The sequence below is a fragment of the Zootoca vivipara genome, chromosome 11 (genome assembly GCF_965207765.1).
Source record: "Zootoca vivipara chromosome 11, rZooViv2.hap1.1, whole genome shotgun sequence".
Classification (NCBI taxonomy): Eukaryota; Metazoa; Chordata; class Lepidosauria; order Squamata; family Lacertidae; genus Zootoca; species Zootoca vivipara.
Window position 1 is genome coordinate 3,556,509 of NC_142594.1, and position 23,835 is coordinate 3,580,343.

Below are 23,835 nucleotides of genomic sequence, written 5' to 3' on the forward strand. Positions count from 1 at the left end.
TGGGGGTCACTCTGCTGAAAACCTTGCCTCTTGCTACTATAGTTCTAACTGCCTGCAATGAGGGCCTATGATGCTGGACTTGATCACCTGAATACAACTGGTCTGTGGACTTCAGTAGAAAAAAACGTCCTTCAGATGGGTCGGCCCTGTCCTGTGAAGGGCTTTATGGATCAAAACCAAAACCATGAATTGAGCCTGGACGAACACGGTAAACAGTCCAATTAGTACAATACTGGTTGGATATGCTTATGTTTCCATTGCCTACTAGAGGACAGGAAACAGCAGTTTGCACCAGCTGCTCGATTACCTGTGTGAACTGCCTACCTCTTTCAGTTCACAAAGCTGTTGGCTCTGACCTGGTTTCTCAGTTTGAGCAACTTCATTTGCTTAAAGCAAAATTTTAAACAAATCTGGAGGTTCATTCCTCAGACGTAATTTTGGAGGAATCAAGAGTTTCAGAACGACAGGTGAACTTTCTTCAGGGTTTTGTTCTACACACTGCCTAGTGATATGTACCCTTCAGATAAACAGGAAAACTTGAGTTGAAAAAAGTAGTATATTTTTAAGAAACTAAAGCTTACTTGGCGGAAGAGGTTCATCAATGGCTGGGTAGTGATGTTGGTCAGACCTCATGGAGGGAAGCTGGTTGATTGGCTGAGAATTATGGAGTAAAGGGCAATCACCTATGGATAAGACAGTCAAGATGTTCATGTTCATTCATGGATGCTACAGAGTGGTTACAAATGCACTGCTATAAACACAAATGACTGGAAGAACTTCAGATAAGTACTAACAGCAATCTGGTGTATTAGCTGCCTCAAGCCCTCTTTAAAAATAATGTGCAAGGCAAAGAACTATTGAAATATGAAGTCAAAAGGAAGATTTTGTGGGTCAATGCATAGTAAGGATTGATGACTTACAATGTAAACCCAACTAAGGACTGATGGGTTTGGTTCAGTCCCTGACCTCTCCAGCTATAAATTAAATAGAGAGGAGAGAGAGAGAGAGAGAGAGAGAGAGAGAGAGAGAGAGAGAGAGAGAGAGAGAAGAGAGAGAAGGATAAGCGAACAAGAGGGAGTAAGCTGAGACAAAGATAGCCAAAAGGAACATAGGGGGACCTGAGATAAGATAGAGAAGAGATGAAGTGTAGAGCCCAAAGAAAGATGGAAGTATTTTCTGAATACTAACATTCAGTGCAGGTATTCTTGCCTCCGTAATCTGAGCAAACTGTCACTCATAAAGTTCTGCTATTACTAAAATCTCTTTGAGATGCTGCAACCATCTTGTAGTAATATATCATTCTTATTTTGAGAACTTAAAACACATAACGAATTTCTTATTGGATTCAAGGGTTAAGTGAACATTTTTCAAACCCCATAGAATCAACAGTTTTCTCCCATTGCTTGTCATTTACCCTTATTTTATTATGTTTTAGAACAGGGGTACATAATAATAAACTTAGGGTAGTTGTAATGTCATCATACAAATTTTAACCAAAATAAAACATTTGATTACTGGCTTGGACATTTTTTAATGTCAGAATCTTTCCAAGTACAGGACTGAGATTATTGGGGGGGGGGAAGGGTTTGCACAGAAAATAAGGTTATACTTCTTAAAACCTTAATTTATCAGCCATCCAACTGATGTTAGAGAACCTAAGCAGCAATCCAAACCTTAGGTGGGAAGCAGCAGGGCCAAGTGGAGGGGGGGCAACTGCTGCACCCCAAACCCTGACACTCACACTGGCCAGGGCAGAAGATGGTGGGGAAGGTTAATTTACTTTGTGCTGTGCCACCCAGGAGCTGGCGGGAACCCCAGGAACTCAGAGGGATGGCACTGCTTAGGATCCAGCAGGTCAATGGCTGCCTGTGCTCTATCCTCACAATCCATTTGGGGACCTAATGCTGGCAAGTGCTAGACATAGCTGCCAAGTTTTCCCTTTTCTCGCGAGGAAGCCTATTCAGCATAAGGGGAAATCCCTTAAAAAAAGGGATAACTTGGCAGCTATGGTGCTAGATGGAACACCACCAGCGCTAGTGTTCCCATTCACCACACTTTCAGCAGCTGCAACGAGGCTCCCCCTGGTGGCAGAGCCCACACTGCGGCACCCAACCAACCCACTCCAGCAGCACAGACCAAAGGGTTTGCCTTACTCTGCAACTCATTTTATGTGGCTTTTAGGACTGCAGCCAAAACAAAATGGAAAATTCAAATGACCGTAGTTTGAATAAGTAAAATGTACACATTTAATTCCACGTAAAAACAATTTTAAGCTTGAATTTAATAAAATATTTGGTTTTGGTTTCCTAATAAAAATCAGTTTGAATACACTGTCTAGAAAAAAATTGAGCCAGATTTAAGAAAAACAACCCTCCAGAATTTTATATATAGTTCTCTGATCTTCAGTGATATCACAACCACAAAAAGAAATGTCCCAAGCAAAAGCCATTGATGAATATAAGTCACACTTGTTTACATGCTGGGAAAATTTGATATTTTAAAACTTTCTGAAAGTTCCTAGAGAACTAATACCTTTACTCAAGTTTACTATTAGGTCACCAAAATCAGGCTTCCTTTCTGCTGCTCTTTTACTTACCACCTTACCTCCATCTAACTGAAGGTATCTAATAAAATTAGGCTGGATTTTAATGTTACTGCTTTGATTGCCAGTGTCAAGGGTCAGCATCGTCAGGCACCTATCAAGGCCCACACTATACTGGTGGTGGGCCACAATGGTGTGGTCCACTGCCTGTCCTTGTAGTCTCCTGGCCCTGCTCTTCATCTTCCCTGCTGTCTGTTCACCTGCCCTTTCAAGCAAGTGAGCCATGAATGAGCAAGGAGGAGGATGTCCACTTTTTGATGTGAGCTGAGCACAGAATGGGCAGCAGCAACCACAAGGCAGAAGATGAGCTCAGGGAGAAAGGCACACTTAAGAGAATCTTGGTGCAAGCCCCTAAGTTGACACTGGCCTGAGTGGTGTGGGAGCCACTGTGATAATGTAAGAATTCCCGAGCCTTGTAGGAGGAGTTGTGCTACAAGCTCCTTCCTGTGCTAGGATTAACCTTCAGAAAATTGGGCTGATGGTGGTGTGGGCCCAAGATGTTTGAGCACCTAAGGCAAACTAAAAAATGGCACCCCCCACCACCAGAGAAGAAGAGAGTGAAGATCTACATCGGGAACAACGGGGGAAATCAAATCAACCTTGCCCAGCAGTTGAACTGGGAATCAACCACTTTGAATCAAGCTGGGTTGGTGCAGAGCCCAGAGACCCCAGAGGGCAGCCCCTGCAATTTCCTCTCTGGGGTGGGAGGAGACTAGCTGCGCTTCCTATTTACTAAGAGGCTGCTTAGAGGGGTGGCTTCTAAGAAAACAGGAGATTTGGCCTTCAAGGAGCATGCCACAGCCGTTGCTGCCACCATGGGAGATGCATTCCTTGGAGGCCCTGTGGATCCTGCCACCTGAGGTAGTTGTCTCACCTTGCCTCATGGGTGGGCCGGCCCTGTGTGGGGAGTAGCCACACATTGGTTTCAGAGCAAATCCATAAGCACATTTTATGCTGCTACACAAGCAGTCCCACACTTTCCTGGGTAAACATCCCAGGGGCGAATCACCTGATCATGTGGTTGTGCCAAGGGCGTACCCACCACGGGGCAAGTTAGGGCAGCTGCCCTACTCTAGAAGCCAGCTGCCCTTTCCCCTTTCCATAACCCATCGCACTTTCTCCTCTCCCCCTCCCACTATCGAGCTGCAAAAGCGGTGGGGTGTAAACGTAAGAGACGGAGGGAAACAGCGCACCCGGGGGATGGGGCGAGCTGCCCAGAGGGGCGACCAGTGCCGTGGGCAGGGGGGCAGGAGGGGGCAATTGCCCCCCCCAGAAGCAAAAGGCTAAGGGGCGCAGCGTGGCAGCCCCAGGCTCCGGCTCCCAGCGCAAAGCTCCAGAGGCGCGAGGGGAGCGTAAGCGGAGGAGCGCTAAGCGGGAGCGGGGAGTGTAAGTGGAGGAGGCAGCCACAGGCTCGCGTTCCCCGCGCACCTCTGGAGCTTCGCGCCGGGAACGGGAGCTTGGGGCCGCCTCCTCGGAAGACCTGGGAGGTGCGGAGGAGGCAGCCCCAGGCTTGCGTTCCCCGCGCGCCTCTGGAGCTTCGCGCCGGGAACAAGAGCCTGGGGCTGCCTCCTCAGAAGAGCTGGGAGGACGCAGGCCACGTAGCCCCGCCCATATTCCCACTGTGGCCCCTCCCCTCCCGCCCCTTGCCCCCGCCCCTTGCCCCCCCCTAATTTTGATCCTGGGTACGCCCCTGGGTTGTGCTGATCTGGTTGTGCTGGCACATAACGGAATAGGAATTGACTTGCTAGTTCACGATTCTCTTCCAGCAATAACCAGCCACATGCATTGGGGGCAGCCAGCTTCTCTACAGCATCTGTTACTACAATCACAGGAGTTGTGACTGTCCATCTCTGGGATTACCTGGCTCACATAATGCGATCACCAACAGAGCTTGTGTGGCTCAGAAATGCCTTGTGTGACATGCTTTACCCCAGAGTTTTCCAAACTTTTCATGTTGGTTACAAACTTTTTAGACGTGCATCATTTTGCGACACAGTAATTCAGTTTTACTAGCAAACCAGAGGTTAAACTAACCCCTTTCCAGCCCTGGGGGAAGCACAGGGAGCGTTCGTGTGACACACCTACACACTGCAGCCGACACACTAATGTGTCATGACACACAATTTGGAAAGCTCTGCATTACACAATATATGAAAAGTTGAAAACCTGTAGAGCAGGCATGGGCAAACTCGACCCTCCAGATGTTTTGGGACTACAATTCCCATCATCCCTGAGCACTGGTCCTGTTAGGTAGAGATGATGGGAGTTGTAGTTCCAAAACATCTGGAGGGCTGAGTTTGCCTATGCCTGCTGTAGAGATTATCCACCATGTTCTTCTTTTTCTCAACTAACCAAAAGCAAAGACTGCAATCTATGCTATTTTTTTTTACTATTTTGAAAATGTGTGCCCTGCCTCCCTCCCCAAAAGCAAAGTCAAGACAGCAAACAAAATTTACAAAATATCAAAAAAGCTCAGTGCACAAGTACAATCCAAATCAAGTTGCTTCGAATGCCTAAATCAAATGAAATTTGAGGTTATTTTTGCTTCTGCAGAAATCAGATTGGAAGGCAAAGGGGACAGAAGGAAAGGAGTGGTTGAAAGATGAAGCATGAGCATGCCATTTTCAGCTAACTGTGGATACTAGCATTTCACCACAATGATACGGCATAGGCTTAATTCACCACAAGAAGCCCTTTCCCCACTGGTTCCCACAATTTATATGTTTTGCCAAGAAGTCATGTGACTGGTAGAGTCTGAAAATTCTTCAAATACAAAGATAGATTTAGATGTTGGCACACCAAGTCCTACTGAGCGAGATCCTCACATGTTGCACACTGCAGCAGCTTAATACACCAGATGAGGATGTAGCCCTTCCCATGCACGAACTCTCTCTCCTCATCCACACACACACACACACCCCTGAGGTGAAATGAAATATGTTTTATATAAACCAGGAAAAAGCCCCACTGAGAAAAGGAGTGCTATGAAGGGACTACTGATTCTGAACTAGACATGTTTTTAAATCTCCTTGTGGTCTAGGCAATGAAGCAGCCACAAACCCTCCCACCAGCTCCCTCCCTGGTCTTGTACTCCCCACACAGCTCCTACTTTCTGTAGGGAGTAGGACCGCAGGTGTGTCACGTAACAGCGAGGGAGCAGAGATGGACCTCACGACCAAGGAGGGAAGTGGTGAGAAAGAGGCACAGCTGCTTTGTCTCCCACAGAACCAGGTGATTTAAAGTTATGTGTTTGGTGTCCAGGTTGCAAAGTGGCAATCCTAAGCTTCCCTACAGTGACATGCACAACATACAGGTAAGTGTGTAGGAACTCATTTATGCACGTGACCAAGAGAATCCAGCCGATGCATCGTTTGTGCCTACCACCAGTGTCACATCAAAAATAAACTGACCGTGTAAGAACACTAATTCCTGTTTCTTCCCCCCCCCCAGCAGGATGTTAAGCACTGCCCAACAAAACTGATCAGACCTTGGTTATTAGTTATATCTCGTAATGCCTAATATAGATAATCAAGGTATTGCTCCTCCAAGTCTAACCTTCTCTTCTGTTGCTTGGGCCTGCTACTGGAGACTCTAGGCTTTCTGCTGTTCTTGGCAGATTCACTCCACGAGCTACCAATTCCTCAGGCCAATGAGCAGAGCCATCTCCCTGCTCCCTGTCAAGCTCAGGGCTTTGCACCGAGTCTGGCACTGACTCAAAAGCACTGTTCTCCTCTTCCTCATCATCCTGTGAAGAAAAAACTGTGCTCTCAGAAATCTTTGCACTGTCAACAGAGGAGAATCGGGTATGGCTTGAGAACCGGTTGGTGCTGTCCTGGCCAGAGGTGCTGTAGCAGGAAGTACTGTAGCAGGAAGTGCTGTAGCAGGAAGTGCTGTAGCAAGATGGGCTGTAGCATGAAGTGCCGCACATTTCACACTCGGCATCACCATTAGGCCTAGGACTCAGTTCACTCTCACTTTCCGTTCTGGGCCCTTCACCATCCAGCTGTTGTTCATTTAAGTCAGCTAGGTGCTCCATGGAGGCCTCTTCCACTCTGTTTTCGTGGGGAGCTTCTGCTAACACAGTTTCAGTCTCACTGGCCATGTCTTTGTCTGACACTTCCCTGACTGTCAGCTCTTCATCATTCTCTACCACACTGCCTTGTTCCTCTTCCCCTTCTCCATCATCACTGCTCATCTGGGCTGAAGGCAAGCTGTGTAGAAGATTGTGTATCCTTATGTAGTGTGTACGTGGGGTCTCAGGCTCTCCACAGGCAGATGCTATCACTGTCTCAAGTTCTGACACAGGCAAGGAGCAAGGCCTGTTCTTCCTTTTCGCTGTGGTCCTCAGCTGCAGCTTGTTCTTCTCCTTTTCCTCATCATTGTCTTCTTCTTCCTCCTGGGCTGAAGCTCCTTCATCATCCTGACTCTTCTCTAGATCCTTGAGAGCTTGCACATCCCCACTCACCTCATCAATTGATAAGGCTTCTATGCTGGCAAAGATGTCGTTGTCTCCCTGCGTAACAGAATTGACTTTATTATTTTCCCTAACTTCAGATTCAGGGGGTGTGCATGCCAACAGAGCCAGTTGCTCAGTGAGGTCCATAGCACTCAGGGAAGGCATCATTTCCCCTGGGATGGATTCCAAGGGATCAACCGTGTCTGCTGGCACTGCATCTGCCTCCCCATTTCCTGCTAGCTCTTCTTTTAAGAAGCTGTTCAGGGTGAGCTCCCCAGCACCAGAGCTATCAACATTGATGTAGATCACTGGGTATCCATTTAGCTTCTCTGGAGCTGCACTTTCTGAGCTCACTGTGCTGGTGCACGGAGGCTCACCAAGGATATCCTCTGCTGAGATATTCATGGTGCTTCCCTGGAAATCAGCTGACTCAGGATCTGCAGTAATAGAGACCTCTTCATCATCTGTTGGGAACATGAAGGAAAGGTGTTACTTAAGCAAGCAATTGCTGAATCATGTGCATAGGTATCACATTGGCTTGTGCTATCGTAACCTAAGCAGAAATAGGTAAGAGCCTCTGTCAGATGCTTTTCAATTGAGGCATGCTCAGGAATAAAGGCCACATCACATATATCATTAAAAGTAGGGTGGCTAAACTCCCCCACACCCAGGTTTTTAAAATTAAAAACAAACTTTTACATTTTAGATCATTAATTAAAATATAAATCATAATGTATTTTTAACAGCCTAGCTTTAATGCTACAATGTTTTAAAGCAAAACATATACTTCACATCTTTTAAAATGGAATCCACTATATAGTATCAAACATACCTTAGCTAAAATACTATGCACACTTCTGGCTACAAATGCTTAGGATTGTATTGTAAGTTAATGAGTGTTTTTCACCATAAAAATAACCCATGGCTAAAATAGCTACCTTTAAGGTTAGCAGTGGAATCCCATGCATGTTTACTCAGAAGTAACTCCAACTGAGCTCAGTGAGTCTTACTTCTAAGTAAACAGAGAATTGCCATTGAAGTATTGCAAACACGGGACAATAATTCTTATATAGGCAGTTCCTGTTTCGTGTGTGTTCAAAGAATGTGGGACCATGAACGTACACAACACCTTAATCTGGAAGTGGCCAGAAAAGGGGGCAGAATGGTGGTGGTGGTGGAATGGGGCAGAGTGCAGCGGGCTTTACATGCACTCCACAGACACACATGGGGGTAAGAAGCACAACCCCCACGCAAAACAGTTGTTGCATGTACCATATTTATTGAGGCAAGAATGGCCCATCTCTCTGGTTTTGCATGCAAGAAAAGTAGACAGGTATCTATATTTTGAAATAGAAGACAATTTATCTGTTTGTTTTATGCATGAGGTTAACTTCTTGCTACTAGCCTTTTGCAGATTCACACAGGCATAAGCATATGCTGTGCGATGCGCAATTTCTAAAAATTAAAATGTCATACAGTATAAAGTATATTCTCCTATGTGGGTTTAATGGCTCCATTTACTTCTAAGTCAATATTTGAAATGATTATGTCAAGCAATTACTATGCCCTTTTGTTTAGGAAATATCTAAAATGCAAATGGTTAAGGCAACTAGGAATGCTCCCTCTACCATCTCCTCCTCCTCCTCACACTATGTAAGGGGCTCTCCCCAGTCAAAGCGATGCACATGGCAGGTAGTTATTGTCAACCTTGACACTTAACAGTAGTTTCCGCAGCTCCAAATACCCATGCACACCAGCATAAGGTCTAGGCAGTTATTCTCAGGTCTGTGTTCTATGGAGCAGTTGTAACAAGAGGAGGTTATGCCCCCTCCACCAGCTTGTATCTTCCTTCAACAGGCTGTGTGCATGTAGCTGGAGACTACGCCTGTGTGGAAGCTGCCTCTGCTCTTTCTTCTTCAATCCCCTCCTGGTTCTGGGAGACAGTGGTGCAGGCGAGGGTGAGGAAGCACCTGGACCTTCATTTGCCTGACCTGCCTCTTCCTCCTCTTCTTCCATCCCGTGCTCCACCCTCCAGCTCTGAAGCTTCCCTTGCCTCTGACTCTTGCCTCCTGGCTACGTAGTACTGGTTCCCCAAAATCACTGCTCCTGTCTCTTGAGTCCAACTCCAGCCCCCCTGCCCCTGGTGCACACTTGTCAGCATCCTGCCAGTCCCTGACACACCAGAAGCATGAAAGAACGGTAGCCACAGTTCCCCATTGCATACAAACTCAGGTTACTGTAGCTTATTTCAACCAAAGTTAGCTACTACAAACCAGGCTCAAGCCATGGTTTCAGATCATGGTTTGTTAACTTCTGCTTAGAACAAACCACAGTTCCCCGAGCTATGAATAATGAGGAATTGTGGTTTGTTCTAAGTGAAGGCAGAAGCTTTCTCTCTCCTTCTTTTGTGTATGAATGGGAAGAACGAGAGGTAAGCCTACCATGGTTCATTCCCAATAATCTGAACAATGGTTTAGGTGATTTTCTGAACTAGGCATATGTTAAGTCAAGCAACACAGAAGGCAACACTGTGGAAGAATACCTGGGTGGATTGAAGAAGTTATCTCAAATCGAAACTGTAGCTGGCCACTGACATGGTCTGTTGGCAGTCTTCGTCCCAAAGTGTAGCTGACAACCCTGTCACTGTAAGAAACCAAGGCCATGCTTAGAAGAATTGTATTACTACAGCACTTTCATTCACTACAATTAACTTGTATTATTTATTTATTTATAACATGTATTATTTATGGTCCTAACTTTTTCATGTTCATTAATTTCAATGGGTTTACTCTAAGTAAAACCTAGCTCAATACCTCCCCACCCCCCACCCATGGCTGTTATTGATAGAACCAAAAAACATGCCTACTTTGGCCCCAGACTACGTATTTTTGTGCTTTTATACTATAAACCCCCTTGGATGAAGGGCGGCATATAAATTTAATAAATCATCATCATTATTAACAAAATTTTCAGCATTATATATTCTGTTTTATAAAAAATAATACATTACAACCCAGACAATAAATGGACATTAATATAGTAAAGTCAAATCTTTATTATAGCCATAGGCCAGCCTAAGGTAAAAGCCCTACATACATAAGTAGAGCAACTGCTTTCCAAAAGCAAAAATGGCACAATGTTTTTTATGACATGAAGCAATAGTTGCTCTCCTTTTTATCAACACTTAAAGAGCAGAGAGTTGTGCTGCGGAGGGTTACCCAATGGCATGCTTCTCCAGGAGCCGTTGCACTGGCATGGAAAGCTTCCCCAAGAAGCGCTTAATGATCGGCCGACTCTTTGCAAACTTGTCCTTCACCTCTATTTCCAGGACATCAGTGGGCAGGGAGACAAAGCTGAAGAGCTGCACAAGAAAACACGAGAAACGGCAGACAGCTTAGAGGTGGGCTCTGCTGGTTCTAACCCAACTATCCCTGGGGCACATATACAGTATCTAGTAATCTACATCGAGCAATCTAATAAATCCCAGAAGAAACAATATGGAAACAGACAGTCTGAAAAGCAGAAGCTTGAGGTCAATGCCTCCCATAAAGTGTTTCAGATTTGCATCCTTGTTGTGGAAACAAGTTGTAGTTCACAAAGTTACAATTAAGGCCAGATCATATTTATGTTGCCCACATACAAGTGCCCCAGGAATGATCAGGAACTGTTTTAGGCAGGCCACAACCCACATGGTGGCACCTCTGAGAAAGGCCAGAACTCAGTGGCAACACTTGGCGTAAAAGGAACCAAGTTTAATTCTGGAATCTGCAGGCAAGGCTGAGAGAGATCCATGGCTGGAACCCTGAAGGTGGTATTGAGTTAGGCTGAGTTAGCTTCTTACCATTTGTGACACCTTGTACTTCTGTATGGGGCTGATTATGTAAACTATGGAGGCAAGGTACCAAATCACAGCAGCCATGTGGAGGTGTCAGTTGGAAGAATACAGTACTCATCAGCACAGAGTACCAGTGTGTCAAAGCCGGCAGTAAACCATACTGTCCCAAGTTAGATTTAACTCTCTTTTTTGAGCAAAACCACAATCTCCACAGACTTGGTTGACTGTCAAGCCTAATGAACCATCCTTGGTGGTCTTATTCCATGAAAATCAGTTGCTGAGACTGAAAGGCCCCACCTCCCCACAGCTGTCTATGTCCCCTCTTTTCCAAGGGCTTTCCCCAAGCAATCAGAAACTGCATCTGCATGCAGCCTGTTGCTACTCCACCTGTTCCATGCCTCTTCTGGTTCCAAGAGACAAGAGGGGAAGGGAGCATGTCACAGCAGAAATGGGAGACACCTGGAACCCTTCACCAGCCTGACTCACCTGTGTCTCTTGGCCTCTCTCCTCCCACCCTTCTGCTTCAGCTTCTGCCTCTGATTCTGGAGATCTCTCAGCCACAGACTCTCCCAGCTCACTAAGCCCTGTTACCTCTTCAGCTTCCAACACCTCCTCTTCCCAGTCTTCTCCCTCTGACTACCCATCGTTGTCCCACCACCACACCCTGGGCCTTCTTCCCTTGGGGTTTTCCCAGCTGGTTCCTCCCACCATTCCTCCGCATCCATCCGGTCCCCAACACAGTGCCTCTTATTTTGCTGTCCATGCAGCCATACTCCCAAGGATATCAATCAATCCTCCCAACATTAATTACATAAGCTTGATGGAGCAACCATTTCATGTATTTTCTAATTAACACTGACCTATCAACTGGACAAAGACTGTGGTAGGAGACTAAAAACTGTTGAATGTTGTTGTTGTCCAATATTCCAATTGGTAAACAACTATAATAGTGATGTATGGAAGTGAGAAGTGAGAGCTGGACCATAAAGAAGGCTGATCACCGAAGAATTGATGCTTTTGAATTATGGTGCTGGAGGAGACTCTTGAGAGTCCCATGGACTGCAAGAAGATCAAACCTATCCATTCTTAAGGAAATCAGCCCTGAGTGCTCCCTGGAAGGACAGATTGTGAAGCTGAGGCTCCAATACTTTGGCCACCTCATGAGAAGAGAAGAATCCTTGGAAAAGACCCTGATGTTGGGAAAGATTGAGGGCACTAGGAGAAGGGGACGACAGAGGACGAGATGGTTGGACAGTGTTCTTGAAGCTACGAACATGAGTTTGACCAAACTGCGGGAGGCAGTGCAAGACAGGAGTGCCTGGCGTGCTATGGTCCATGGGGTCACGAAGAGTCGGACACGACTAAACGACTAAACAACAAAACAACTATAAACACAACTATTAGCTGTGTTGTAGAAGCGTTGAAAAAACTTCTTGCCCAGCACGCTTCCCTCACGATCAAAAGTCAAGCCTCGTTTCTAAACGTCTGAAGTTCAGATAACAGTCTAATTGCAGCGAAAGTCTTATCCAGCTTTCAGTGCCCTTGCGTGCCTGAGAAAATAAACTCCCGTTGACTCCTTTGTTCATTAAAACAGAGATTTATTGAGTTAGGGCAGTTCAGCCAGGAGAAGTCAGTTCCATCTCGGCTGGAACTGCGACACACACAGAAAAAACAGAAACATACAATCCCATATATGACAGAAAGTTTACAACAGTACACATATAGTTCCTGTTCCTGTTTACATGACACGTCACAGGCACTTCCTGTTTATATGAGAACAGGCCCCGTGATACAGGACGACTGCTGAGCTATTAACCCTCTCAGCTCACAAAAACATTACAGGCATTGGGAACTGAGAAGCAACACCTTTTGGGGGAAAGTGTTAGAAATCCAGTCCATTGACTGTACCATGTTCAGGTGCATCACATCTGGGGGGGGGTGGAGGCATCATCAGCTTCTTCACTATTCCTTAGCAGGGGGCTTAGAAGTAAAGGTAAAGGACCCCTGACAGTTAAGTCTAGTCACAGATGACTCTGGGGTTGCAGCACTCATCTCGCTTTACAGGCTGAGGGAGCCGGCGTTTGTCCGCAGACAGTTTTTCCAGGTCATGACTAAGCTGCTTCTGGCGCAACAGAACACCAAAACCAGAGCAGTGCACAGAAACACCATTTACCTTCCCGCCGGAGCAGTACCTATATACTTGCACTTTTTGACATTCTTTCGAACTACTAAGTTGGCAGGAGCTAGGACCGAGCAACAGGAGCTCACCCCATCCCGGGGATTCGAACCGCCGACCTTCTGATCAGCAAGCCCAAGAGGCTCAGTGGTTTAGACCACTGCACCACCTGCGTCTCTAGCAGGGGGCTTAGCCCCCCAATATTGAGGGGGCGGAGGAGGGTGAACCACTGAGCCAAGCACAGTGCAGCATCAAAGGCAAGCTCATCCTGAGCACGAGAGAGAGGAGCCACGGCCATTGAAGCTGGCCAGTGCTGGGCAAGGCCTCCTCCCAATAATGTGCCTCCTCCTGATGCTGCATCCCACACATGTGATGTCACTGGCGTGTATTACACATATGCACGACACTACACTGTCCCTCCAATCTTTGGCCCAAGGTGGCACTTCTGGCCATGTTGGTCACTTCAAAATAAGAATAAAAAGCCTAAAACATTAGTTACTTTGAACATTCAGGTCCATTTATTAAATTCATTGGAAACAATGACTCCATGTGTAACAGCATAGCAAATTCAATCCAAGAAATGTCTGAGGCTCAATTTCTTTTCCTGCTTGCAGCATCAGCCCCTCATACTGCCCACATCCAAATCCATTGCCCTTTCTGTTACTAGGGAAAGGAAGGATTGTATAGCTTGCTGGTAAGCACACATTTCCCAAACACAAGTTTGCCTCTTGGCATGATCACCGCATGTGCAGGAGAGTATAATGGGAAGGAACAGAGGTCCTCAGCCTTTCATGCACCTGCCTATTCTCACCTACAAATACCCCTGACAGCCATTCTACCCCCTTCCATCCCATGCCAGGTTTCCTCCAACTTGGGAGCCAGATCTGTATTAAAATGTCAAGGACAGATCTACAGGAAAGAACTGGTGGGTGCAGGAAGATTAAGCATCTCTCACCCACCAATAGAAGGTAAAGGTAAAGGTCTTATTCACTTTTCTGCTGTAATCAGCTAATGTAAATAGCTAGTTAACACCACATGCTAAAATATACCTTGCTTCCTTTTCGTTTGCATATTATTTGGCAATTCAGATCAAATATCCAGTTTTTCTCCCTGTAGCAGTTAGGCTGCGTATCCATGAATTTTTTTTATATAAAAAAACCAATTAAGAATTATATGGTACCCTCGAGTGCACAGAGGTATGCTGCAATGAATAATTCACACTAAGAGCTTGCTGTCTGCTTGTGTGTGCATGATTATTGGGGGGGGGAGCTGACTTCATGAAGCTAGCATTAGATTATAATTCTTCCATTTTCTTGCTTGTGCCTTTTCAATTATTCAGATCGCAGCATCCTTTTAATTTGGATCTCAGCTCCTTAAACTAATCATCCTAAGTGATTGATGTTTGAAAGGGCTGGTTCTAAACTTTGCATGCATGAATGTTAGGATGTGAACAGGAATGACCAAGATGTATTTTTAGGGGTCACCCTATTCTCCAGACAGTAGACTAGAGAACAGAAGTATACAGCTCAAAAACTACTGGTGAAATCACTTCACAAATGATCAGGATTTATGCTAAAGATGTTGAGATATAACCTTAAAGGCCTCACAGAGTGTATGTAGCATATACACTCAAGTACGGCCTATACACTCAAGTACAGCCAGGGCAATGGAGACAAAACTAAAAGAGAAATGTAACATTAAATTGTGTGGGATATTCAAGAACAGCCATGCCGACTCAGGCTAAAGCAACAGGTTGTGCACAGACCACACATTTAAAGCACATAATCTCTGCATCCCAAGAATGGTTGTTCAACCCAATTCCTACCGCCCCTCCGCCTCTGACTCCAGACTGCCCACAGCCTCTTCCTTGCTCCCTAAACCCTGTTGCCTCTTCAGCTTCTGACACCATCACCAAGTTTTCTCCCTCTTCGCCCTCTGACCGCTCTTTGTTGTCCCACAAGCCTTCTTCTCTTGGGGTTTCCCAGCTAGTGCCTGCCACCACTCATCTGCACAAACTCCTGACTAGAGTTCTAAAAATATTTTAAATTTAATTGTGAGCAACCCTATCTGTTCCCCATTCCATTCAAGACATTCTACTTCCATTTTTAGACACTTTCTAAAGTCCCAGTTTAAGAAATCCAAAAACAAAATCAAATTCTTTATTGTGATTTCACTTAATATATATATAAATTTTGCAGAGCTCAGAGATGTTAGTGTTGTTTCTGAAAGTTAATACAGTAGCTGTTTCTGAGTGTTTGTTGAATGATGGGGGAGGAGGCAAAACAGATGCCCAACATGAAGCAAAATGCACGAGTTCTGCTCCCTGTTTATCCCAGCTGATTTCAGGAATGAAGAAATCACTCTGTTCTTATTTCTGGGGACTTAAAGGAAACATGATGAGCAGAGGGAAACAGGGAACTTGTAACTGTTCAGCTTGCTGTCCTTACCTGACCTGGCCTACTTTCAATACTACACTCGTGTCACCTTCAGTTTTCTTAGAAGAGATATCAAATGCCTTTGCATGCAGATGTGTGCTTATGGTGAGAGAAAAGCTACGGGTGAAAGAAAAAGACACGGGGGGGGGGGATACTTGGTTTGCTGTCCAAGATGCTTGTGCTGGGAGCTAAATCTGGCTTGAGTGGTCTATTTATAGATACAGCACTTGCTAATAAAAGAAACAACTGACTCTTGATCTCCTGCTCAATATTGTTGTGACTGATGTAAATTTACCTGCAAGTGCAGCATGGAACATACAGAATTTAGGGGATGCTGATCAAATTCGCAGATGACACCAAATTGTGAGGGGTAGCTAATGCTGCAGAAGAAAGAATCAGAATTAAAAATAATCTTAAACAATTGGGAAAACTGGGTCCAAGCTAACAAAATGAATTTCAGTAGGGACAAATGTAAGGTTCTGCACTTAGGCAGGAAGAACCAGCTGCACAATTATAAGCTGGAGGACACCTGGCTTACTTATGGTACATGTGAAAAGGACCTTGGAGGTCTTAGTTGACCACAAGTGTAACATGAGTCAACAGTGTGATGCAGCAGCAAAACAAAGCTACTGCTATTCTAGGCTGCATCAACAGAAGTATAGTGTCACAATCAAGGGAAGTACAGTGGTACCTCGGTTTAAGTACACAATTGGTTCTGGAAGTCTGTACTTAACCTGAAGCGAACGTTCCCATTGAAAGTAATGGAAAGTGGATTAATCTGTTCCAGACGGGTCCGCAGAGTACTTAAACTGAAAGTACTCAAACCGAAGCGTACTTAAACCGAGGTATGGCTGTAATAGTATTGCTCTATTTTGCCTTGGTTAGACCCCCACCTAGAGTACTGTGTCCAGTTCTGGGTGCCACAATTTAAGAAGGATGTTGACAAGCTGGAACATGTGCAGAGGAAGGCAACAAAGATGATCAAGGGTCTGGAAACCAAGCCTTTTGAACGGTTGAAGGAGCTGGGAATGTTTAGCCTGGGAAAGAGGAGACTGAAAGGAGATATGATAGCCATCTTCAAATATCTGAAGGGCTATCACTAGCAGGGCAAAAACACTCAAGGAGGGTGTGATCAGTGCCTGGGGAGGGGGCATGGCCTAGGAAGGGTCCTGTGGTGGGCAGATAGAAAGGCATACAGGGTTGCTTCTAGCTCTCAGGCCTGAGTTTCTCCACCCTGTCTTAAATGGACAACTCAGCTATAGGCAAGTGGCTCTGGGAGGTGCTTGGCTCCCTGGCTCTAGTTTGGGTGGGTACTTCACAGGGGCACTTGGCTGGTGTCTGCAGGAGTCAGGCACATGTTGGGAGCAGGTCATCAACAACTCACATGGTGTCAGTGAAGTTAACTCTTTATCCAAAGAAGCAAAACAGCTTAGGCCTAGTGAGCACAGCAACCTTCCCCAGTAGATCTTGTTCCATTGAGACAGTTGCAAGGACTGAAGGTTCCCACAGCTTCTAAGTCTCCCCGCCCCTTCCCAAGGAATCTGAGGCTACTTTGTCTTGCCTGTCTCTGCTCCACCCTCTTCATACCTATTTGGGTTCTGGGAGACCAGGGGGGAAGGAAGCTGGTTGCTGCAGAAGGGGAAGACAGCCTGGTTTCCTCAACAGCCTGACTCATTGCTGTCTGTTGACCCCTCTCCCAGTGGCACAGCTAGGGCTTTTGCCACCCGGGGTGGTCACTGTGTTTGCCGCCCCTCACACTGTTTCTCATCCGGGAGCCCCACTGGTTTGTCATGGTCCTCCTCTTTGCTCTGACTGTCCTCCCCCTCCCCCCCTCAGTTCCTGTCACCTCAGTAAGCTGTGTGTGTATAGAAAAAGTGCATCCAGAAAAAAAGTGCATCCCATTCAGACCCAGACCCACCCAGGGTCAGTGTCAGAGGCTGGGTTGCCAGGCACCTACCAATACCCATGCTTCAAGGGGGGACCCACTACCAATATCAATTTACTATACTTTTCACTGAACACACATTTTATTTCCACATGCTCAATTCCAAACTTGCATCCAACCTTCAAAGGTTGGATGCACACACACACACACACACACACACACACACACCCTTCTGCATCAGAAGCATAATGGAATGGCTGTTGACAAAACAGGAAGGAAATCAAGAGTGGTCAAGTGCAACTATACAGATTACCCTATGGTACACAGAGACATCAAAATCTGGGCAGTATAAATGCTCAGCTGCCCTTCAACAAAGAATAATTTTTCAGGCCCTCGCGGTGCATCTCATGTAATAGATAGGACCTTAAACAAGCACACTAGATGCACCAGCCAATTTTTGACGCTCCCATGGGCCCATTCCCCAAAGGTATAAAACTCAATGAGAAGGAAATAAATTGAGTAACAGAAGCCAGCTCAGGGAATCTAATATAGTTACTAAAGAAAATAAGAATGGCTGTCATTATTTGAAGAAGTCATTCTGTAATCTGTAGCAACATTTTAGCAGGTTTAGCTTGACATTCCTATAATCTTTAGTTGCCATTTTTTACAAACCACTCAAGCTTCTAGACCTTTTGAGGGCATAGAAAACCCAGAATCCAACAGGAGCTGACAAAGGTTTCTCAAATACACGCAAAATCTCTATTCTGAACTACCACTATAGCTCACCAGTAACAATTTTGTGGCCCATTTGCAGCACAAAAATGTAGCTTTTCTCAATCCAAAATCATTCACGCTCATCCTCAATATGTTGCTTTCAACCTAGATCAATTATTGATTCTGCTGGCCACAAAGGTGGGTGTGTTAATTTGATATGCAGTTAAAAACCCTTCCCTTGATCAGATTATCCATGTCTTTTCCTCCCTGCACATGACCCAGGTGAATGAAGAAGGAAGTGGTGATGGTGATCGGTTTTGAGGGGAAGATTTGGAGGAGTCCCATACGGTCAGAGAATGTGCCATTGTGCCTTGGGTGAGGTAGAATCCACAGAACACATTCTACTGAGTTGTCCCTTTTATAATGATTTAAGGCAATATCTTATAGACCTGTATTTATCTCAGTTTAGTTCCCGACCAAGAGAACGGCAGGCAGCATATTTGCTAAACAAGCCCACTGGGAAAATAACCTTCTCAGTGGCTAAATTCCTCTTCCTGGTGCTCAAGTGTCGGAAACGTATAATCGAATGTCTTGATGTGGGTTATCTGTAGGAGGTTTAGTAGCGCGGTCATACCCCATTTATGTATCCCTCTGATGCCTTCAGTTTTATATTTTTATATTTTTATGTATCCCTCTGATGCCTTCAGTTTTATATGTTTATCTTTGTATTGAGAAATGTTTTTTTGTTTCTGACTATCGGTCAAATAAAGTATATTGATTGATTGATTGGTGATGGTGATCTTGGTAAAAGGTAAAGGATCCCTGGATGATTAAGTCCAGTCAAAGGCGACTACGGGGTTGCGGTGCTCATCTCACTTTAAGGCTGAGGGAGCCAACATTTGTCCACAGACAGCTTAACCCTCAGGTTAAGTACAGACATCTGGAACCAATTGTGTACTTAAACCGAGGTAACCATTGTATTTAGGCTTGGATTTTCTGCACTGCAGGGTGGTTGCAGCTGAAACACCCCTTGCCTCAATTGGCATTCTTATAGCTTCATTTTGACACAGGTCCCCTTTCTTGTTGCTCAGCATTACTCCTGTACCATTTGGCAAGTTCTTATTTAATATATGACAAGAATTCCTACCAAGCCTCTGCTGCGGGGCCACAGGTAGCACCTGCTAAAGTGCCCAGAAGTGGGGAGGGAGACTTATCCCTCCCTCATTAAGGAACTTCCCTGACTGGACTGTCCAGTTCTGTTTATTAGGCTGCTCTACAGATCTTTTGTTATATTTGAAAAAACTTAACCCCCCCTTTTTTGGCACCACAGTTTCATGACTGCTTTATGGGTGTATTGGCAAAGAACTTTTCCTGAAGAACGATGTAGACTTATTGCTGATGCAGACTTTTTGCCATTCTCTCATAGTTCAAAGTATTCCTTGTAATTTCGGAAATCTGTATATCTTTGAAAAACTTCCATGTTGTTCATCACTGGTGCTAGATACTATTTGTATATACCAGTATTTGAATCTCTATTTATTGTGCAGATGGTTGTGAAATCCCTGCAGTGTGTATCTTTATTAATAATGTATGTTTGGACACTGTGTCTTGAATTATGCTGGCCCAACTCAAAGAGGGAAGAAGACAGAGGCCAGAAAAGGCAGCTTTTGTTGAGAGAGACAGCACGCACACTAAAGGCAATTATGTGCTGGTTAAGACCTATAAAGCCCTATACAGCCTAGGTCCAAGCTATCTGAAAGACCATACTCCCTCTTACCAACTTGCCCAGACTCTTGAGATCTGCTTGATGGGGATGCGCAAGAGGGTCTTCTTAATGGTGGCTGCTCCCAGACTCTGGAACTCCCTCCCCAGAGAAGCCAGACTGGTTCCCTCCTTGTTGTCCTTCCACCAGCAGGTGAAGACCTTGTTCCAATAGGAAAGTGACTGCTTTGGATGAAAGGGTTTGTGCTGTGCTGTTTTTACTAATTCTCTGTATATTTTTAATATAGATGATAGATAGATAGATAGATAGATAGATAGATAGATAGATAGATAGATAGAATCATAGAGTCGGAAGAGACCACAAGGGCCATCCAGTCCAACCCCCTGCCGAGCAGGAAACACCATCAAAGCATTCTTGACAGATGCCTGTCAAGCCTCTGCTTAAAGACCTCCAAAGAAGGAGACTCCACCACACTCCTTGGTAGCAAATTCTACTGCCGAACAGCTCTTACTGTAACATGTAGTGTCCCAGATGCCAATAGTGTCCAAAGCTGTGCTGCCAATAAAGGGAGGGGAAAAAACACATAGCCATGGGGGGGAGGTAGGACCCTGAGTCAGCCAAAGTGGGTGGGGGAGTCTTATTTTTGAAACTTACAGTAGGAGAGTCAGGGTTGGGGCAGGGCAGGTGAGGGGACTCTGAAGGGAGACTCTGAAGGTCCATTTAACAGAAAAGGGTCCATTTAACACAAAAACCCACAGCAATGCATGGCCGGGCCAGCTAGTTTTCTATAAAAATGGAGGCATTGCAGAATTTGTTTTCTGCCTCCACCATCTGGCAAGGCCTACATGCTTGTCACATGCCCACACATGCTGCCTCCTCACATCTCAGAACCTTTTGCTAGGAGACCAAGTTGGCCTCCTTCACATTGCTGGGCCACTGAAGGAAAAGGCCAGTCTTTCCTCCTCTGCCTGGGTGGAGCTTGCCCCTGCATCAAACAGTTTGATCAGGGCCAACACTGGACAAAGGAAATATATATGCACACTATGAGAACTGAAGTCTCTCTCAAACCATTTTCCATTCTCTTAAAAAAAAACTACTATGTTTTTCAGTTTTGTATACTACTATTTTATCTCTAGGCATTATTCTCGCTCCTGTTTAGTCTTAAGATGGTAAATTACTCTACTCCATTTGTATCACTTACAGTCATACCTCGGTTTAAGTACGCCTCGGTTTAAGTACTCCGCGGACCTGTCTGGAACAGATTAATCCACTTTCCAGTACTTTCAATGGGAAAGTTCGCTTCAGGTTAAGTACGCTTCAGGTTAAGTACAGACTTCCGGAACCAATTGTGTTTGTAAACCGAGGTACCACTGTACTGACATCATCATTTTACTTACTGACATTACTGATTGTTTCAAATACATTGTTTTGAATTGCTAATAGTTATTGTTGTTCATTTGCGGAAAAATAGCATGCAATTAAACATAATGATGATGATCTGTCTCCAGCCAAAATTATGTGTTGAAGAAGTTGACATATAAACACATATATTAAAAGTACGACTTTCTGTTTTATGGCAAGTTAAACATTGTTAAATATGCATATCTGACTACACTGCTCTTGTTTACAACATTATATAGAATACTTCTCACGTAGGCAACGAGTTCTGGGGAAATCAGATCTTGTCAGTTAACTGGCCTTTCAGTTTAAAAGAAATTGGACTGTGCAGTCGTAATGGTGACCTGGTTTCCATACTGTTTAAAGCAGGAATCCCCAAACTTCGGCCCTCCAGATGTTTTGGACTACAGTTCCCATCATCCCTGACCACTGGTCCTGTTAGCTAGGGATCATGGGAGTTGTAGGCCAAAACATCTGGAGGGCCGCAGTTTGGGGATGCTTGGTTTAAAGCCAACCAGCTTGTTGCACAGTGCCATGTTTCTGAGAGAAAATTCTCAACTGTACACAGAATGAAGTTGCTCGCTAATGGAAAAACCTTCAGGCATTTGCAGATTGCTTCTCAGCCACAAGACGTCAGCAAACTGAACATTTAAATACAGTTAGAACTGAGCCTAAACCAGAGCATATTTAGTGAAATATTTTGTGCCCTGCCAAAAGCAATTCCCTTTGCCTTCATTTTAGTGAATCTTGTGAAATGATGTGAAAATTTTCATTCAAAGCGAAGGCAGAGACACTGCCCTCTCTCTGATTTGGTTTTACAGTATCATTCAGAGCACAATTGGATTCACTGTGTGCTAACATGATACCATCTTGTTTCCTTTGTGGTCCCTGATCCACTGTAATCACCAGGATAAAAACCCAGTGGTATTAAAAAGAAACAAATCAATTCCCAGAGGATCCAGATTGAGAATATAAGCAGCTACAAACAGCACACAAAAAGGTAAGCAAAAGGGAGGCTTTTTGGAAATCTTTCCCTTTTACAAATTGTCTCATTTTGCCAATAAATGGTACAGGTTGGATCCAGACTTAGCCGACTTGTCCCATTGATTTCAATCAAACCTAGCTATAGGGAGAAAGTGTATCGTAGGCCTGCACTGCGTACATTGCTGTAAGTTACCTCTATTCCAAACTCTGTTCAGAAAGTAGGAGGGGCTACTGCCAGCTGAGATGGCAAGTGAATGTGGGTCTTAGTATTGGAGACTGGACCCAAGGTCACATTACCAAGCTGGTTTGGAATAGGTGTCTCTCCTTGCCCCAGCTACACTCCGAAGCCCCTCCCCCTTTCCCCCTTCTGCTGGCAAAGTTTCACCAACTGAGGCAGGGTGAAGGGACTTTAGCCACTCAGCTCAGCTGGAGTCAGTGGTTAATGCTGGCATAGCCTCAGTTCAGCCAGGAAAGCCATGTTTTGCCAAATCCAAACTCTCTCACCCCAGCAGAAGCTAGGTTTGGACTGCACTGTAGGTCTGGATCGAATCCAATAAATCTATCAAAAAAGTGTTATATCTTGTTTAGTGCAAACCACAAAGTGAAGTGAAACTTCAGTAGGTACATAATCTTTTCTGTGCTCAACCTACTGCAACAATTTCATTCAGTAGCTAACACAGTTTCTACCTTTAGTAGGCCCTTCCTATGCAAACTGACTTTGAAAGCTACCCTCCTGCAGCAGAATCTCTGGGCTTAGATTCTGATGCCATCCAAATATAGCAGTTGCTAATTTAAAAGTTTTCCATGATACAAATACATTTTCATTTCCTTGCTAAATTTGTTGTACCCTCAGCATTTTCCACCACCAAAGGAAACTTTGAAGCCACAAGCAAAAGATATGGAAATCAAGAACTTTACCACAATAGAACAAGAAATCCAGGAGGAGTGGAAGAATAGGAACCTGAGGCAACCGGTGAGAGAGGGAGCACAGGACTTAGATTTTAACCAACAAGCTCTGGAAGAGGAGGACATTTGGGAACAGGTTTTCCTAGTGAGAGAGGGAGAACCTGTCCCAAACAGACACTATGATGCTTGGGCAAATGAGTTAGAAGGGGCATGGAGATGCGCTCCTCTAGTGGGAGAAGGGGAGCGCCATCCATACAATGGACAAGTTGTGGGAATGGAAGGTGCAAAAAATGAGAGGCGCAGGAGATGTGTTAAAGAATTTGTACAACAGAATGGGAGGGTGGGAGGGCAGCATGGGTTGGAGTGGACAAGAGTTGGTGTGGGATGAAAGATCTATTGGTTTTTAATTGATGGATGGATTAAAAAGGTCGGAAATTGGATTGTATTAAGGGACTGGTCGGGACACCCAGGGAAATGTTTTTCGGGGAAGGGAGGGGCTCCGGGATGGGAGTGAAGTAGCAGTGGAAGAAGATTGGTAGAAATTTAAAATTTATTTAAAGAATAAACGTATAATAGATTAGAATTAGTGGAAGTGAGGGAGATAAAATAGAGGTTGTAGATAATACAACGGTGTGAAATAAGTATTGATAGAAGTTAAGGACAATTAAATTAAGAAGTAAGATCTAGATAAAATATAAAAGGATAAGATATAAAAGATATA

General features: G+C 44.8%; 1 protein-coding gene across 2 annotated transcripts in view; it reads right to left on the reverse strand.

Annotated features, from left to right (window-relative positions):
• HECW1 (HECT, C2 and WW domain containing E3 ubiquitin protein ligase 1) overlaps positions 1 to 23,835 on the reverse strand; it is a 121,981-nt gene that overhangs the window by 49,272 nt on the left and 48,874 nt on the right. The window contains exons 1-5 of one of the 2 annotated variants that reach the window (XM_088653733.1): positions 11,754 to 11,840; positions 10,277 to 10,419; positions 9,601 to 9,701; positions 6,158 to 7,522; positions 582 to 683 (exon numbers count right to left, since the gene is read on the reverse strand). In XM_088653733.1, the coding sequence (XP_088509859.1) occupies positions 582 to 683; positions 6,158 to 7,522; positions 9,601 to 9,701; positions 10,277 to 10,314 (1,606 nt within the window). In that variant the 5' untranslated portion in view covers positions 10,315 to 10,419; positions 11,754 to 11,840. Of the gene's footprint in view, positions 1 to 581; positions 684 to 6,157; positions 7,523 to 9,600; positions 9,702 to 10,276; positions 10,420 to 11,753; positions 11,841 to 23,835 lie in introns of those variants that run through there. The other variant, XM_088653734.1, reaches the window with a different exon arrangement.